Source organism: Hypanus sabinus, chromosome 5 (assembly GCF_030144855.1).
Source record: "Hypanus sabinus isolate sHypSab1 chromosome 5, sHypSab1.hap1, whole genome shotgun sequence".
NCBI lineage: Eukaryota > Metazoa > Chordata > Chondrichthyes > Myliobatiformes > Dasyatidae > Hypanus > Hypanus sabinus.
The window spans coordinates 46,220,115-46,239,990 of record NC_082710.1 but is presented as its reverse complement, the minus strand read 5'-3'; the positions used below and the strand labels follow the sequence as shown (position 1 = coordinate 46,239,990).

Sequence of the window (19,876 nt, the reverse complement as noted above, 5' to 3'; positions counted from 1 at the left end):
GAGTTAGTCTGACTTCAGTGTTTGGACAGCTGTTGGAGTCCATTATAGACGATGAGGTTTTAGGATACTTGGATAAAATGAGACAAAGTCAGTATTGTTTTCTAAAGGAGAAGTTTTGCCTGACAGTTCTGTTGGAATTCTTTGAGGAAATAGCAGGCAGGATAGACAAAGGACAGGTAGTGGATGTTGTTTATTTGGATTTTCAGAAGGCCTCTGACAAGGTGGTGCACATAAGGCTGCCTAACAAGATAAGAGCCCGTGGTATTGCAAGAAAGGTACTAGCATGGATAGAAGATTAGCTGTCAGGCAAAGAGTGGGAATAAATTTGGCCTTTTCTGTTTGGCTGCCAGTAACTAGTGGTGTGCTATAGGCTTCGGGGTTGGGACCACTTCTATCTACATTGTATGTCAATGATTTGGAGGATGGAATTGATAGCCTTGTGGCCAAGTCTGCAGATGATACAAGGACAGCTGGAGGTGGAGGTAGTGTTGAGGAAGCCTGGTGTCTGTAAAAAGACTTAGACATATGAGGGAATGGCAAAGAAGGGGCAGATGGAATATAACATAGGGAAGTGTATGGTCATACGCTTTGGCAGTAGGAATAAAAGCATAGACCATTTTTCATGGGGAGAAAATTCAAAAACAAGAGGTGCAGAGTGACTTGGGAGTCCTGCTGCAGCTTTCCTTAATGGTTGACTTGCAGGTTAAGTTGATGATAAGGAAGGCAAATGCAATGTTAGCATTCATTTCAAGAGGACTAGAGTACAAAAGCAAGGATGCAATGCTGAGGCTTTATAAGGAATTGGTCAGACCACACTTGGAACATAGTGAACAGTCTTGGACCCCTTATTTAAGAAAAAGATGTGCTGGCATTGGAGAGGGTCCAGAGGAGATTCATGAGAATGTTCCCAGGAATGGAAGGGTTAATATATGAGGCGCGTTTGATAGCTCTGGGCCACAGTTGCTGGAGTTTGGAAGAATGAGGGTGATCTCATTGCAACCTATCTATTATTTAGAGGTCTGGACAAAGTGGAAATGCAGAGAATATTCCCTATCGTAGGGGAGTCTAGGACCAGAGGACACATTCTCAGAATTGAAAGATGTTCATTTAGAACAGAAATGAGGAAAAATTTCTCACCTTTAGCCAGGGGGTGGTGAATCTGTGGAATTCACACAGCTGTGCAGGCCAATTCAATGGGTATATTTAAGGTAGAGGTTGATAGGTTCCTGATTAATCAGGGCATTAAAGGCTATGGTGAAAATGAAGGAGTTTAGCTGCCAATACCCACTATCTGAGCGATTGGATCCCTCCCTAACAAGGAGGAGATCGTTCCAGCTAACAAAGTAGTTTAAACACAGGTAATTTATTTTCAGTGATACATGTTTAAATTCAAACAACATTCTTAAAGCACACTTAAAACTCATAGAGGATTTCTATCTCATAAAACATTTCCAAATTACAAACCGTTTCTAAAAAACAAAGGAATTCCAAAACACAGGTACAATTTCTATAATCAAAATGCCATACCATTAGCCACTAACAAACCAGTCATCCACCAAAGACATCAAAAGCAGATGAACGGAATCTAATTCATCCTCTGATTCTGTCATTCTTCGTGATGTTTCTGGACCATTCCTGCTAAGTCTGATCTGCTCTCTACATTTATACTGCTTCTCTGCTGCAGGTGACTTTATACACCGATGATATTTTTTTCAGATTCCCTTTAACACAAGTGGCCTAAAAGCTTCTGGAGTCAGAAAACCCAGGTGCCCACAAATACTGCTGTGAAGCTGATTCTCTTAAGTATACAAACCTTCCAATTATTTCATATACCAAGTGAAAACTTCAAACTGTAAGCTTCTTTCAACTAAACAATCAGCATTATTTGTTTGAAACATTCAAAAGTAAGGTAACCCATTGTATTACACAGCACCTCATGAGCAGTAAGCCCAGATGCTGTGAGTCAGCAAGTCTGCTCTTTAGATAGTGCTTTAGGCAAAGCTGCTTGACAGTTACATTAAGAACTGAAGATAGACTCCTGGTTACAATTAGAAGCTAAAGAAAGAATATTAGTTGGAAGCAACACACACACAAAATGCTGTAGGAAATCAGCAGGCCAGGCAGCATCTATTGAAAAGAGTAAACAGTTGACGTTTCAGGCCGAAAGCCTTTATCATGGCTGGAAAGGAAGGGGAGAAATCAGAGATGGAAGTTCAATGTACTCAAAAACAACACTTTAATCTTTAGAAGTGTCTGCTGCTAGTGTTTAGAAAGCTGAGTTTGGCAAAAAGGAAAAGCACCCTGGCCCCTTGGACAGTAAATATCCATCACACTTCTTCAATGGTGTTCCTCACTGTCAGCATCTCTGGTTCTAATGGCCCTGGCTGCTCTCACCTCCAAGCTGAGATCTTCTTCGCTATTGGTGGGCCCCCAGGCTCCCCTTTCTCCACCACCACTCTCCAACACTGGGTTTGTCAGGCTCCCCTGTCATCTCTTGAGTCCTCAGAGCCTCCATCCTCTTCCCATCCTGTCTTCCAACTCTTGTGTGGTGCTGAGGCATGATTAAAGTAATACTACAACACATTCCTGGAGATCATGTTGCTGAGACTCACTGCCGAATCACCAGTCAAAAGCTACCTAAAGTGGAGTAACTGATTCATATGTATAAACCATTAATAGATCTGAAAACTTTGGGGAGAACTGTTTCAGTTTACTTCATTCAGGAATTTATGGAAGTGAAGAGAATATCATCATATCAGATGAGTGGGAATTGAGACAAATTTTTTGAGCTGTCTGGCCTCATGAAGGCTATCCTTTATGTATGTCACAGTGAAAAGAATATGCAGCTTTGTTCTTCATTTTGAAGATCAGTGAGATTTGAAAGTCAATAGAACACACGAATGAGTGAGTAAGCTTGTTTTCAAGGTGTAGGCTTTGTTTTTGAGGTTACTTCCCCAAATGTTTAGCCTATTGTAGAACACCTAGTGACATTAAGGTAAAGTTACTTTTTTGACCTTGTATTTATACACTCAGTGGTCATTTAATTAGATGTCTCCTCTACCTAATAAAGTGGCCACTGAGTGTATGTTTGTAGTCTTCTGCTGCTGTAGCCTGTCCACTTCAGGGTATTGTGCTTTCAGAGATAATCTTCACCACACCACTGTAGTGATGTGTGATTATTTGAGTTACCTTCATCTTTCTGTCAGCTCGAACCAGTTTGACCATTGTCCTCTGATCTCTCTCATTAACCAGGTGTTTTTGCCACAGAACTGCCACACACTGGACGTTATACTTTTGGTTTTTTTTTTGCACTGTTCTCTGTGAACACCAGAGACTGTTATTCATGAAAATCCCAAGAGTTCAGCAGTTTCTGAGATACTCAAACCATCTTGCCTGGCACCAACAGTCATTCCACGGTCTAAGTCACTTAGGTCACATTCCTTTCCTATTCTGATGTTTAGTCTGAACAACTACTGAACCTCTTGACCATGTTTTCATGCATTTATGCATTGAGTTGCTGCCTCATAATTGGTTGATTAGGTATTTGTGTTAATGAGTAGGTGTTTCTAGTAAAGTGGTTTGCTGAGTGTAGGTGAAGTTGATAAAGATATGTTTCCTGAAATTAAGGATGAAACATTTTGAGGATGAGATCTGTGCCCAGAGGATCACAAGCTGTAACAGAGTGGAATAAACGTGAACATTTTCCCATATCTTTGGCATCATTCAATAAAAGGTAGACTTTTGTTGGTAGAATTTCAGTAAATTTTGATTATCAAAGCAGTTCTTGCCAATCAGAGTGGGAGTGATTCTCATTTAGAGCCAAAGCAAAGGGAATAGAATAAATAATGGTCATGAAGGCAAACTGTCAATGGAATGGAAGACATTGGTTGTTCAGATAAGAAGCCTACTTATCTGTGATCCCACAATCTCTTTAGGAACGTTCCAATTGATAGGAAAACTGATACCAAAGTTATCCTACATATTTGCTACTGAAATAGGATTGCAGAAATCATTGTAAGGAGCTCTGTGGAGGAGGGTATTCGTCATATGGCCATATGCTGTTCATCTACTTACATCTCGGTTTGTTGATGAAATCTAATTTATTAGCATGGGGCTCATGTAACTATTACAAATCATCACTGAAAAACCCCAAACAATTGCATTCATTTGTGTCATCCTACCTGTTATGACTGCGTCACATTCACAGAGAAACTCTGCTGCAAAGTCCGACAGAGTTTCCAGGATTAGCAAGAACTCTGGCCAATGTGAATTTTAGAGTTTACGGCAAAGCTGTAGTTCCTCTTCACCCACAACTGGAGGCCATCAAAACTTTTATACAAGCCAGTTATCTTTCAGTTCAGTGGGCTTTACAGGTCAACACCTCTATAGTGAGCAAATCTGTGTGCATAATGCCTCCTTTACAAAAATGCTTCAAACCACCAATTTTTTATATTTGAGGAAAGGGGTCTCCTCATTTGGATGTGAAGTTCCTGATGAACTCAATTTCTGCTGTGATAGTGCAAGTGCACCTGCAGAAACTTCCCTGGAAATGTTAGTCCAAGGCTGGGTGGAGGCATAATTAATCTCAGTCAAGGGCCACTTAATCAAACACTTGTTATGAGCATGCAGTTGTCTGCATGGATGCACAAAGTTAGCAGAACTGTTCTGTACAGAAATCAAACATGAATTGGCCATGTTACCTCAACAGAATTTTGGCCTACATGTGCACCATTAAACTAATGCTACAGATCATTGCACAGCAAGTCAGCAAACATTTTAGTCACAGTTAATTGCTCATTGCACACTTTCCAGAGCAGTCAAGACTATGAGCCAATGGTATACCATGGGTGCCTATCAACAGCTGCTCCTTGGAACAACATGATTTGACTTCCACGCAGCTGGCATGCACATGGAAGAACTTTGTCTAATGTGAAATAAAAACAGAAAATGTCAAAAATTCTCAGTGGGTCTGCCCTCATTTGTGGGAGATTAGGTCAGGGATTCTTCAGCACTAGGAAGGTGAGGAAAGAAGTTCATTAAGTGCAGGGAAGTTGGGAAGGGAGGATAATATCTTTGATAGGGATCATGGAGAAAGATGTGCTACTCAATGAGAACCACATTGTGAATGGCGTGAGGCTTACAAGATTCAAGATTCAATTTTATTGATCCAGGGGTGGAGTTTGTTAGTTGTGTTCAGGTAGGTTTCTTGACACAATACGTAGATAAGCCTACAAGAGGAGAGGCTGAATTTGATTTTGTATTGGGAAATGAATGTGGTCAGGTGTCAGATCTCTCAGTGAAAGAGCATTTTGGAGATGGTGATCATAATTCTATCTCCTTTACAATAGCATTGGAGAGAGATAGGAACAGGCAAGTTAAAAAAGCGTTTAATTGGAGCAAGAGCAATTATGAGGCTATCAGGCAGGAGCTTCGAACCTTAAATTGGGAACAGATGTTCTCAGGGAAAGGTACGGAAGAAATGTGGCAAACATTCAGGGGATATTTGTGTGGAGTTCTGCATAGGTACATTCCAATGAGACAGGGAAGTTATGGTAGAGTACAGAAACCGTGGTGTACAAAGGCTGTAATAAATCTAGTCAAGAGGAAAAGAAAAGCTTATGAAAAGGTTCAGAGTGCTAGGTACTGTAAGAGATCTGGAAGATTATAAGGCTAACAGGAAGAAGCTAAAGAAGGAAATTAGGAGAGCCAGAAGGGGCTATGAGTGGGCTTGGTAGGCAGGATTAAGGAAAACCCAAAGGCTTTCTACAAGTATGCGAAAAGCAAGAGGATAAGATGTGAAAGAATAGGACCTATCAAGTGTGACAGTGTGAAAGTGTGGAACTGGAGGAAATAGCAGAGGCACTTAATGAATACTTTACTTCAGTATTCACTATGGAAAAGGATCTTGGTGGTTGTAGTGATGACTTGCAGCAGACATGAAAAGCTTGAGCATGTAGATATTAAGAAAGAGGGTGTGCTGGAGCTTTAGGAAAGCATCAAGTTGCATAGGTTGCTGGGACTGGATGAGATGTACCCCAGGCTACTGTGGGAGCTGAGGGAGGAGATTGCTGAGCCTCTGGCGATGATCTTTGCATCATCAATGGGGACAGGAGAGATTCCTGAGGATTGGAGGGTTGCAAATGTTCCTTTATTCAAGAGAGATAATCCAGGAAATTATAGCCCAGTGAGTCTTACTTCAGTGGTTGGTACGTTGATGGAGAAGATCCTGAGAGGCAGGATTTATGAACATTTGGAGAGACATAATATGATTAGGAATAGTCAGCATGGCTTTGCCAAGGGCAGGTCGTGCCATATGAGCCTGGTTGAATTTTTTGAGGATGTGGCTAAACACCTTGATGAAGGAAGAGCAATAGATGTAGTATATATGGATTTCATGAAGGCATTTGATAAGGTACCCCATGCAAGGTTTATTGAGAAAGTAAGGAGGCGTGAGATCCATGAGGACATTGCTTTGTGGATCCAGAAGTGGCTTGCCTACAGAAGGCAAAGAGTGGTTGTAGACAGGTCATATTCTGCATGGAGGATGGTCACCATTGGAGTACCTCAGGGATCTGTTCTGGGACCCTAACTCTTCGTGATTTTTATAAATGACCTGGATGAGGAAGTGGAGAGATAAGTTAGTGAGTTTGCTGATGGCACATAGGTTGAGGGTGTTGTGGATAGTGTGGAGGGTTGTCAGAGATTACAACGGGACATTGATAGGATGCAAAACTGGGCTGAGAAGTGGCAGATGGACTTCAACTCAGATAAGTGTGAAGTGGTTCATTTTGGCCGGATAAATATGGCAGAATATAGTATTAATGGTAAGACTCTTGGCAGTGTGGAGGATCAGAGGGATCTTGGGGTCCAAGTCCATAGGTCGCTCAAAGCAGCTGCACAGGTTGACTCTGTGGTTAAGAAGGCATACGGTGTATTGGCCTTCATCAATTGTGGAATTGAATTTAGGAGCCGAAAGGTAATGTTGCAGCTATATAGGACCCTGGTCAGACCCCACTTGAAGTACTGTGCTAAGTTTTGGTTGCCTCATTACAGGAAGGATGTGGAAACCATAGAAAGGGTGCAGAGGAGATTTACAAGGATGTTGCCTGGATTGAGGAGCATGCCTTATGAAAAAAGGTTGAGTGAACTTGGCCTTTTCTACTTGGAGCGACGGAGGATGCGATGTGACCTGATAGAGGTGTACAAGATGATGAGAGGCATTGATTGTGTGGATAGTCGGAGGCTTTTTCCCAAGGCTGAAAAGGCTGCCACAAGAGGGCACAGATTTAAGGTGCTTGGAAGTAGGTACAGAGGAGATATCAGGGGTAAGTTTTTTTATGTAGAGAGAGCTGAGTATGTGGAATGGGTTGCCGGCGACAGTGGTGATGCGATAGCGTCTTTTAAGAGACTTTTGGATAGGGACATGGAGCTTAGAAAAATAGAGGGCTATGGGTAACTCTAGTAATTTTTGGGGTGGAGAAATGTTCAGCACAACTTTGTGGGCCGAAGGGCCTGTATTGTGCTGTAGGTTTTCTATTTTTCTATGAGTTGCTTGTGTTAGTAACCAATGCACCTGAGGGTGTGCTGGGGACAGTCCTCAGGTGTCGCCACACATTGCAGTGCCGACACAGCTTACCCACAACACAGAACCCAGCACAACAAGTAACAGAACAATGGAAAAACAAGCCCCTTTCCTCCTTCCCATTTATGCACGTGCTACTCCATTAACAGCAAAAAAAGGCTTCCAGCAGACTTGGACTCAGCCTCAGACTTGGGCTTGCAGGCAATGGGCTTCAACTTCCCCAGGGGGTCCAGAAGGGTGATTATATCAATAATTGTCGGATCGAGCTTCCACTGGTGGGATTTCATTCTGGAGCTGAATGAATTGTCACTAATCCTGGAAAAAAACAAAAATGCACCTGAATTTCTTTCCCACATATCTTTCAGCAAATGATCAGTATTCTTCTATTACTATCTATCATTTAGCATACCAGAGATGGCAGTCCAGTAATATAGGGAGGGAATTTGAGAGCAGGAGTAAAGATGTCTTGCTGCAGTTATACAGAACAGAAACTACACATGCAGTGATGTGTGCAGTTTGGATCTCTTTACTTAAAAAGAAATGTATTTGTCATAGAATGAGAGCACTAGAGTGATAAAACATCCTTACTTTAGTCGTGTTGAAGGATGGTAATGGCACCCAAGCTGTACATCTGTGATGCTAAGGATGTAAAAGAGTTTGTTATAGTGTGCAGCCTTTCAAACAAAACATATAATACAAGCACAGAATCTAACCTCTTGGAGCAGCTTGTTGGAAAACTTGGTTGATAATGTTCCTGTGAAATTTCACTGATTGTAAATTCTGTATAAATATCAATTGTTGCTATTAATATACTTCCAAATATTCTGAAAAATAAATGATTATCTGAATGGAGTAAGAAGAAAAGTGACAAATGTATTAGACTGCTAGTGTTTGTAAAAAAAAACACCTAAATTGTTATTTTTTACAGTATCTAGGCTGCATAGAAGTCTTAAGGTCAATGCGTTCCCTTGATTTCAATGTAAGGACACAGATCACAAGGTAAGGTACAATTTTAAAATGCATTACTCAATTACTTAACATGTACATTTTCAAATCTTTGCTGGTTGTGATAAAATTATGATTTAAAAATAACATCATATATTTAAGAGAATGGTATTATCTGAGAAAATTCAGATATGGTTCAAGTATGGTTGGAGTAAGTACTGTGAAAGCTTCCACGGTGTGTCAGGTTGTATGTCAGTGTTTCAGACATCTCGATGATCTTGAACATTACTTACACTGCACAGAGACTCTGATTTATTTACAAAATGCTGCTTAGGTGAGACATGATCAAGTGCTTTAAAAAGAGATTGGAGAGCAAAGTTGAACTGCAGGGAACATGTTTTGTTTTTGACTGCCCAATGAAATTACAAAAGAAAAATAATTTCAATAGTAGTTAGCTAAGGGCCCAACTGTGGGGAGTTTCTGACGGCAAAGTCCTTGGTGGGGAGGGGGGGAAACAAATGGACAAATGGACAAGAGACTGTAGATGCTGGAATCTGGAGCAGCAAACAATCTGCCAGAAGAACTCAATGGGTCAAGCAGCGCCTTTGAGAGTAAAGAAATATTGATGTTTCAGGTTGAAAACCTGCTTTAGGTGAAATGGTAGTTATGGGTTATAGTCATAGTGGTTTGTTGGATTAGTGGATGCAGGGAGGGTAAGTGGGAAAGAAGTACAAATGATGGTCAGGATTTCTAAACTTAGGCAGAGGCTGATGATGATTGGACGGAAGATCCTTGCTGGGCTGAGGGTGTAAACTGAGTCTGTGGAGGAATAAGTTTCCTGGGTAACTTGTGGGTCTGATGCAAACACTGATGGCATTATGCCCCTTTTTGCCCATAACAGAGAACCCAACAAACAACAGAACAACAGGACTCTTGCCCCTTTTGGAGCAAGAGGAATGCTATAAAAAAACAGCTCATTGATTTAATCCATTTGCCTCCTCTAACCTGCAAGTTTTCCGAAGGTCAGGATAAAATTTAGCACATAATATAAAAACAGATAGCATAAATTTTTATGAATATATAAAGTGGAAGAGGGTGACTAAAGTCAATGTAGGTCCCTTGGAAGATGAGAAGGGGAAATTGATATTTGGTGATAAGGAAATCACTGAGGCATTGAATGACTATTTTGTGTCGGTCTTCATGGTGGAGGACACATCTAATATGCCTAAGAAGGATGTAATGGATGAAATGGGAGGTGAGGACCTCGATAAAATCACTGTCACTAAAGTGACAGTGATGAGCACACTAGAGGGCCTGAGTCCCCTGGTCCTGATGGGATGCATCCCAGGGTGCTGAGCGAATTGGTGGACGTTATAGTAGATGTGTTGGTAATCATTTACCAAAATTCTCTAGACTCTGGGCAGGTCCTGGCAGATTGGAAAACAGCAAATGTTATGCCCCTTTTTAAGAAAGGATGTAGACAAAAGATAGGCAATTATAGGCCATTAGCTTAACATCTGTAGTCAGGAAAATGCTTGAAGGTGTCACTAAGGAAGAAATAGCAAATCATTTAGAAAGGAGTGATTCCATTAAACAGATGCAGCATGGATTCAGTAAAGGCAGGTCCTGTTTGACAAACTTACCGGAGTTCTTTGAGGACATAATGAGTGTAGTGGATAGAGGGGAACAGGTGGATGTCGTATACTTGGATTTCCAGAAGGTGTTCAATAAGATGCTGTACAAGAGACTTATAAATAAGATACGGATGCTTGGAGTCGAAGGAAGTGTATCGGCATCAATAGTGGATTGGTTAACCAATAGAAGGCAGAGAGTTGGTATAAACGGGTGTTTCTCCGGTTGGCAGTCTGTGGTGAGTGGGGTGCCGCAGGGGTCGGTGCTGGGCCCACAGCTGTTTACCATTTACATTGATGATTTGGAAGATGGGACTGAGTGTAGTGTAGCAAAATTTGCTGATGACAAAAAACTGTGTGGAAAAACAAATTGTCCAGAGAATGTGGAGAGTCTGCACAGGGACATAGATAGGTTAAGTGAGTGGACCAAGGTCTGTCAGATGGAATACAATGTTGGTAAATGCGAGATCATCCACTTTGGAAGGAATAATAGAAGAGCAGATTATTAGTTAAATGGTGAAAGGTTGCAGCACGTTATTGTGCAGAGGGACTTGGGAGTGCTTGTTCATAAATTGCAGAAGCTGGCTTGCAGGTAGATCAGGTTATTAAGAAGGCAAACGGAATGTTGGTCTTCATTGCTAGTGGGATTGGATTCAAGAGCAGGGAGGTTATGCTGCAACTATACAGGGTACTAGTGAGGCTGCACCTGGAGTACTGTGTGCAGTTCTGGTCTTGAGGAAGGATATACTGGCTTTGGAGGCAGCGCAGAGGAGGTTCACCAGGTTGATTCCAGAAATGATGGGGTTAACCAATGAGGAGAGATTGAATCGCCTGGGACTATACTCTCTGGAATTCAGAAGAACGAGAGGAGTTCTTATAGAAATATACAAAATTTTGAAAGGGATAGATAAGATAGAAGTAGGAAAGTTGTTTCCATTGGTAGGTGAGACTAGAACTAGGGGACATTGTCTCAAGATTCAGGGGAGAAGATTTAGGACGGAGATGAGGAGAAACAGTTTTCCCAGAGATTGGTGAATCTGTGGAATTCTCTGCCCAGGGAAGCAGTTGAGGCTTCTTCACTAAATATATTTAAGATACAGTTAGATAGATTTTTACATAGTAGGGGAATTAAGGGTTATGGGGCAAAGGCAGATAGATGGAGCTGAGCTTACGGACAGATCAGCCATGATCTTACTGAATGGCGGGGCAGGCTCGATGGGCTGGTTAGCCTACTCCTGGTCCTATTTCTTATGTTAGGTTCACTGGCTGAATATAGTTAATGAGGAACAGACGCAAAATGCTGGAGGAACTCAGCAGGCCAGGCAGCATCTCTGGAAAAAAGTACGGTCAACATTTTAGGCCGAAACCCTTCAGTAGAACTGGGACATACTTATTTTCATATATGCTGCCTGGCCTGCTAAGTTCCTCCACCATTTAGTGTGTGTGTGTTGCTTGGATTTCCAGCATCTGCATATTTTCTCTTGTTTACAGTTAATGAAGGTTAACTTCTTTCAATAGATAGATAGATACTTCATTGATACTAAAGGAAATTACGGTGTCACGGTAGCAGTACAAGAGCACAGATATAAATATTAGAAGTAGAAATAATAAAAAAATAAGTTACCACAAGCAGTCGCACAGGAAGGTGTCATCACTTTCAAGCTAGAGGTTGACTCATTGTAGAGTCTAATGGCCGAGGGTAAGAATGACCTCAAATAGTGCTCTTTGGAGCATCGCAGTTGTCTTAGTCAGAGGTCATCAACCTTTTTTGCACCACGGACCGGTTTAATATTGACAACATTCTTGCGGACCGGCCAATGGGGGTGGGGGTGTTAATCACAACCTGAATATAGGTGATAAGTCAACTATAAGTCACTTATACGTGGCTAATACACTCAATTTTGTTTCTAAAAGGGTTTATCTAATGAATTTAATATTAAACACACAGCGCATATTTTCCTCGCATGAATATAGTGATAAGTCAATTATAACTCACTTATAAGTCAATAGCGTCATAGCATTTTAAGTAAGGTTTGGATATTAAACACACAGCACTTATTTTCCTTGTATGACCATATAAATCATCACAATGCACCAGTTAGAGGACAAGTTAAGGGCCAGAGGTCCCCGTACGGGGGCTGCGATGGTTGCAATCCGGAGAGAGTGACCGACCAAGCGAGGAGCACGAGAGGGCATATGCCCGCGCCGCCCCCCCCACCCCCCCCCCCCCCCCCGTAGGTAGGTAGGATCTATCGGCCAACAAAAGTTTGGCTCGAGGGATGACTTTCAGTAGATTGCAGCGAGGTAGCTGCTCTGCTACTCTGAAACCCTGAGCCCGAATTAGGTCGTCTGCGACTATTTTAGCACTGGGTTCCCCATGAACATTTGGTGTGCTAAACAGGTTCAGAGGCAGCAACCATCTGTCCACGCTCCAGGCCAGTATCAACGGCACTTCTCGTCTGCCGCACGAGGCGGCCATTTACCCAAGGCCAACCAGTGATCCCTGGTGCTAGGGTATCACTACATTTAGGCAACTGATGACCTCACGTGGGTAATGACCGCATGTGTGTTCAAGTTCTACAATGGGCGTGACAGGAAATAAGGAAAGGCGCTGCTGACTCATATCGTTTCATATTGTCAAATCATATTGTTTCCTCACAGCCTGGTAGCACATGCTTTGTGGCCCGGTACCGGTCCGCGGCCCAGTGGTTGAGTACCACTGGTCTTAGTCTTTTTCTAAGAGTGCTTCTCTGTTCAGCCAAGGTGACATGCAGAGGGTGAGAAACATTGTCCAGAATTGCCAGGATTCTCCATAGGGTCCTTTGTTCTACCACAGTCTCCAGTGTGTCCGGTTTGACTCCTATAACAGAGCCAGCCTTTCTAATCAGTTTATTGAGCCTGTTGTTATCACGCGTGTTGATACCATTGCCCCATCACTCCACCTCATGGAAGATTGTACTGGCGACAACAGACTGGTAGAACCTGTGAAGGAGAGGCCTGCATACTCCGAAGGACCTCAGTCTCCTCAGGAGGTAGAGGTGACCCTGGCCCTTCTTGTACACATCTCTGTATCGGTGCCCCATTCAAGTCTGTCCTCCAGGTGCACCCCCAGGTACTTGAAGGTCCTCACCACATCCATGTCTTCACCATCAATAGTAAGAGGGAGCAGTGCAGGCTTAGCCTTCCTAAGGTCCATCACCATCTCCTTTGCCTTCCCGATGTTGAGCTGCAGGTGATTCAACTTGCGCCATTTGACAAAGTCCTCTGCCATGGCCCAGTTTCTCCCACCCTCCCTTTATACACCAAACTATTGCTGAATCATCAGAGAATTTCCGCAGAGGACATGACTCAGTGTTGTATCTAAAGTCTGAGGTATACAGGGTAAACAAGAAGGGAGCCAATATGGTCCCCTGTGGGGGCCCAGTGCTGCTTATAGCCTTGTTTGACACACAGATCGGAAGCCACAGATCTGTGGTCTGCCGGTCAGGTAGTCCATTATCCAGGATACAATGGAAATGCCAATTTGCATTGAACAGAGTTTTTCCCCCAGCAATGCGGGCTGTATGGTATTGAAGGCACTTGAAAAATCAAAAAACATGATCCTCACAGTGCTGCCCTGCTTATCCAATGGGAGGAGGGTCTGTTCAGCAGGTAGATGACAGCATCGTTGACTCCAATGTTTCCCTGGCAGACAAACTGCAGAGGATCGAGGGCTGATCTGACCAGGGGTTGGAGGTGAGCCTGGACTAGCCTCTCTAGGGTCTTCATGATGTGGAACATCATGGCCACTGGACGGTGGTCATTCAAGACTTTTGGTTGGCCCTCCTTGGGCACATGATGTTTTCCACACAATTGGGACGCTTTCCAGGTTGAGACTCAGATTGAAATTTCTCTGGAGAAATCCACACAACTGCTCAGCACACTCCTTCAGAACCTTGGGGTTCACACCATCCAGTCCCAATGCTTTGCCATGTCTGAGTTTCCCCAGAGCCCTTCTCACCGACTGAGTAGCGAAGGTGAATCTATGATAACAATGTCACTCACCCTAACACTAACTATCCCACAACCTGCGGACTCACTTCAAGGACTCTTCATCTCATGTTCTGCATATTTATCGCTTATTTATTTATTAGTTTTTGTTTTTTTGTATTTGCTGTGAATGCCTGCAAGAAAATGAACCTCAGGGTTGGATATGGTGACATATTTAGCTTAATAATAAATTTATTTTGAACATTTGAACTTTTTGAAACACTACTCTCATTAAAATATTTAAAAGACAGACCTACTTTGTGAGAGTAAATTGGCCTTTGAGCTCTCAGCCCATTACTTCAAAAATCAGATTGGTTTCCAAAAAAAAATTGGTTCTGGCTTCAGATGATTTGCTTTTTTAACGCCCAGGGAAGACTAAACTCACATACTGTAAGCTTTTGAAAATGGAAATACATTAATTCTGAAACAGGCCAAAAAGGTCAAAATCTGGCCAACTCATAAAAAAGACTAAACAGTGTATTGATAGACTGTGCAACATAGCAGAATGGAAATTCTAGCAACATTTTATCAAAACAGTCACTAATAATGTACTTAAGTTAGTTGTGGGCCCTGTCAGCAAATGAGACACGTAGACACAAGGCTGTCAGATGTTTCGAATGGCATGAAATGCAGATTTTGAAACTAGTTGAATATGTATGAGGATGGGAAATCTCTATAATGGGTAGTCAAAACTGCCCAATTCATCACTGCCATCAAGGACATTTTTAGAGAAAGCTGCTGGAAAAAGGCCAGTAGCATGAAGGATGTCCACACATCACGCTCATGGACTGTTCCACTACTATCATGGAGGAGAAGATATAACATCCATGCCAAGACCACCAGACTCAAGAACAGTTACTTTCTCCAAGCAATGAGGGTGATTACCGCATCCACCTACTAACTCACCCCTTCACACCCCCACCACCACCACGTTATTATTTCCATAAGACCATAAGATATAGGAGCAGAACTAGGCCCATTTGGTGCACCGTCTGCTCTGCCATTTCATTATGGCTGGTGCAATTTTCCTCTCAGCCCCAATCTCCTGCTTTCTCCCCAAATCCCTTCATGACCTGACTGATCAAGAATCTATCAACCTCTGCTTTTAATATACCCAATGACTTGGGCTTCACAACTTCCTGTGCCAATGAATTCCACAGAGACACCACTCTCTGGCTAAAGAAATTCCTCCTCATCTCTGCTTGAAAAGGTTACCCCTCTATTCTAAGGTGCTGTACATTGGTCTTAGAATCCCCACCATAGGAAATATCCTCTCCACATCCACTCCACTCAGGCCTTCAACATTCGATAGGTTTCAATGAGGTCACTCCTTGTTCGTCTGAATTCTAGTGAATGTAGGCCCAGAGCCATCAAATGCACTTCATATGACAGTCTTTTCAATCCCAGAATAATTTTTGTGAACCTCCTTTGAACCCTCTTCAATGTCAGCACATACTTTCTTCACTAGGGGTCCAAAATTGCTCACGATACTCCAAGTGAGGCCTCACCAGTGCTTTATAAACCCTCAAAATTACATCCTTGCTTTTATATTCTAGTCCTCTTGAAATGAATGCTAACATTACATTTGCCTTCCTCACCACCGACTCAACCTGAAAATTAACTTTTAGGGAATCCAGCACAAGAACTTCCAAGTCCCTTTGTACCTCAGATTTTTGAATTTTCTCTCCATTTAGAAAATAGTCTACCCTTTTATTTCTTTTACCAAAGTGCATGACCATACACTTCTGAACACTATATTCCATATGCCGCTTCTTTGTCCATTTCCCAAATCTATATATGTCCTTCTGTAGTCTCTTTGCCTCCTCAAAACTATCAGCCCCTCCACCTATCTTCATATCATCTACAAACCTGGCCATAATCTATCAGTTTATCCAAATCATTGTCAAATAACATAAATAGAATTGGTCCCAATACAGACCCCTGTAGAACAACACTAGTCACTGGCAGCCAACCAGAAAAAGGCTCCCTTAATTCCCATTCCTTGCCTTCTGCCAATCAGCCATTGTTTTAGCCATGCTAATAACTTTCATGTAATACCATGGTCACTTAACTTGTTAAGCAGCCTATGTGTGGCACCTTGTCAAAGGCCTTCTGATAATCCATGTACATTACATCCACCGATTCTTGTTTGCCGAAACTGTTTGTTATTTTTTTCAAAAAAAATCCTAACAGATTTATTAGGCAAAATTTTCCCTTGAGAAAATCACGTTGACTATGGCTTATTTTACCACATGCCTTCAAGTACCCTGAGACCTCATCCTTAATAATCAACTCCAACATCCTCCCAGCCACAGGTCAGGCTAACCAGCCTACAGCTTCCTCTCTCCCTTCTTGAAGAGTGGAGTGACATGCGCAGTTTTCTATTCTTCCAGAACCATGCCAGAATCAATAGATTCCTGACAGATCATTACTAATGCCTCCACAGTCTCTTTAGCTATCACTTTTGGAACCCTGGTGTGTATACCATCTGGTCCAGGTGACTTATCCACCTTCAGACATTTCAGTTTCTCAAGAGTGTTCTCCCTGGTGATGGCAACTTCACACACTTCTGTCCCTGACACTCTGAAACTTCCAGCATACTGCTTCAGTCTTCTACTGTGAAGACTGATGCAAAATACTTATTCAATTCACCCGCCATTTCCTTGTCCTCCATTTCTAGCTTTCCAGCATCATTTTCCTATGGTCCAATATCCACTCTCTCCTCTCTATTACACTTTATATATCTGAAGAAACTTTCAGTATTCACCTTAATATTATTGGCTAGCTTACTTTTATATTCTATCTTTTCATTCTCAATGACTTCCTTAGTTGCCTCCTGTTGGTTTTTAAAAGCTTTCCATTCCTCTTTTTTCCCACTAATTTTTGCTCTATTATATGCCCTCCCTTTGTTTTTTGTGCTTTAGCTTCTCTTGTTAGCCATAGTTGTTTCATCTTGCCTTTAGAATACTTCTTCCTCTTTAGGATATGTATATCCTGCACATTCTGAATTTCTTCCAGAAATTCCAGCCATTGCTGCTCTGCCATCATTCCTGTCAATGCTCTTTTCCAATTAATTTTGACCAGCTCCTCTCTCATACCTCTTCAATTCCTATTACTCCATGGTAATACTGATATATCTGGCCTTAGCTGCTTCTTCTCAAAATTTCAGGGTGAATTCGTTATCAATATGATCACTCACTCCAAAAGGTTCCTTTAACTTAAGCTCTCTAATGAATTCTGGTTGCTTGTACAATACCCAATCCAGAATAGCAGATCCTCTAGTGGGCTCAACCACAAGCAGCTCTAAAAAACAATCTCAGAGGCATTCTAGAAATTCACCCTCTTGGGATCCAGCACCAACCTGATTTTCCCTGCATATTGAAATTCCTCATGACTATTGTAACATTGCCCTTCTGGGATGCATTTTCCATCTCTTGTTGTAATTTGTGGACCACATCCTTACTACTGTTTGGGGTCTGTGTACAATACCCATCATGGTCTTTTTACCCTTGCAGTTCCTTAACTCTACCCACAATGATTCAACACCTTCTGACCCTATCTCAACTCTTTCTAACGATTCGATTTCTTTTTTTTACCAACAGAGCCACACCACCCCCTCTGCCTCCCTGCCTGTTCTTTTGATACAATATGTATCCTTGAACATTAAATTCTCAGCAATAATCTTCTTTCAGCCATGACCCAGTGATGCTCACAATGTCATTCATGCCAATCTGTAACTGTAATACAAGCTCATCTACCTTATTCCATATTTTGTGCCCATTCAAATATAACACATTCAGTGTTGTATTCACCTTTTTTGACTTTGTCTTCCTTTTATATTGTAACTCATCCTGCTGACTGCAATTTTTCCCTATCACCAGCCTCTCCTTGCTAGCAGCCTTACTACATACTACCTCATCCTTAACACTATCACTCCAGTTCCCACCCTCCTGCCAAATTAGTTTAAACACTCCTGAACAACTCTAACAAACTTATCCACAATAATATAGATTCCTCCCGGGTTCAGGTATAGCCTATCCCTTTTCTACAGGTCCTACCTTCTCCAGAAGAGATCACAATGATCCTTAAATCTGAATCCCTGCCCCCTGCACCAGTTCCTCAGCCACGCATTCACCTGCCAGATCATCCTATTCTTACCCTCACTGACGCGTGGTATGGGCAGCAATCCAAAGATCACTATCCTGCAGGTCCTGTTTTTCATCTTTCTACTAGCTCTCTAAAATCCCTCTTCAGTTTCTCCTCAACTTTTCTACCAAGATACCATCCAGGTGTCTCTACTGCGCCTGCATAATCTCGACTCTGTTCCTCTGACTATGAAATCTGCAATCACCACTGCAGTCCTCTTCAACTCTCTTCTCTTCTGAGCCATAGCACCAGTCTCAGTGCCAGAGACCCGGTCACTGTGGCTCCACTTTGGCAGGTCATCCCCCTCAATAGTATCGAAAATAGTGTACTTATTATTGAGGAGAATGGCCACAGGGATACTCTGTACTGGCTGTGCATTTCTCTTCCTTCTCCTAACAGTCACCCAATTACCTGTCTCCTGCAACTTAGGGGTGACTACCTCCATGCAGCTCCTGTCTATCACCTTCTCATTCTCCTGTATGAGTCGAAGGTCATTCAGCTGCAACTCCAGTTCCTTAATATGTTCCCTCAGGAGCTGCACCTCGGTGCATCTGGTGCAGATGTGGTTAACAGATGAGGAATGAAGAATTAAGAGCAAAAAGAGATACTTTACCTCGCCCAACCCTAATCTAGCTTAAGCCTGATGAGCCAAAACCACTCCAAGCACTGACCCTCTCACAACGATGCTACTCCGCTTGCACACATTTTCTTATTCACCCTTTCTAATGGATCCCGCTTGGTGATTGGTCACAGTCCAACTCTGAAAAACTGCCGCAAAGTTCTGCCTTTTTAATCTTGAGTGTGGACCTGATCGCAAAGGTTGCTCTCTTCTTATACTCTCATTCAGTACAACTCCCTGTCACAGTCACCTTATGTGCAGAAACTCCTGTGCCTTGTGTCATTTTATGGACATACAATCAATCTATACATATAAACTATGTTATGATTTATATTTATTGTATTTTTTATTATTTGTTCTTTATCTTATTGTGTTTCTTTATGCTGCATTGGATCCAGAATAACTATTATTTCATTCTTCTTTACACTTGTGTACTGGAAATAACATTAAGCAATCTTTAATCTTGCTTGGATGGATGCCATCAGAGGCTAATCTTCTCAATGTCTGCTTTGGTTTTATTTTAAAAGACCATGGCTTTATCTGGTCTTCTGCCAGGACCCCAGATGCATCTCTTATCTTTTAGGTACGTCCTTCTTTGAGAAACACTCTTAATATTCATTACTATCATATCTTCCTCTTCTTCCTTCACTTCTTATTGACAAACCCCTTAGGAACCCTGTCACCTTATGTGCCACTGTTGTGTATTTAACCCCAGATCACCTCTTGAATCAAACCCAAGCCTTGAACTCAGCTTATGAATCTCCTCCTGTTCAGACCCACTCTCTAATTATCTGTTTGACCAACATCCCTCTACAGTGTCAATGGCTGATTGTCTTCCAACCCTACTCTGATCCTTTCTTAAACTGAGTACTTGGCTAACCTTGGACAAGTTCTCCCAGCCCTCCCTACCTTCTGCTTTGTTAT

The 19,876-nt window shown here is 42.1% G+C and overlaps 1 protein-coding gene and 1 long non-coding RNA gene across 4 annotated transcripts in view; one reads left to right on the top strand and one right to left on the bottom strand.

The window, feature by feature from the left end:
- shc3 (SHC (Src homology 2 domain containing) transforming protein 3) overlaps positions 1-19,876 on the top strand; it is a 138,272-nt gene that overhangs the window by 56,772 nt on the left and 61,624 nt on the right. For both annotated transcript variants that reach the window (XM_059969895.1, XM_059969894.1), the window contains exon 2: positions 8,511-8,581. In XM_059969895.1, the coding sequence (XP_059825878.1) occupies positions 8,511-8,581 (71 nt within the window). The remainder of the gene's footprint in view (positions 1-8,510; positions 8,582-19,876) is intronic.
- LOC132394127 (uncharacterized) overlaps positions 1,356-19,876 on the bottom strand; it is a 30,599-nt gene continuing 12,078 nt past the window's right edge. For both annotated transcript variants that reach the window (XR_009512188.1, XR_009512187.1), the window contains 2 exons: positions 8,171-8,221; positions 1,356-7,897 (listed from right to left, as the gene is read on the bottom strand). This is a non-coding gene — a long non-coding RNA (uncharacterized LOC132394127). The remainder of the gene's footprint in view (positions 7,898-8,170; positions 8,222-19,876) is intronic.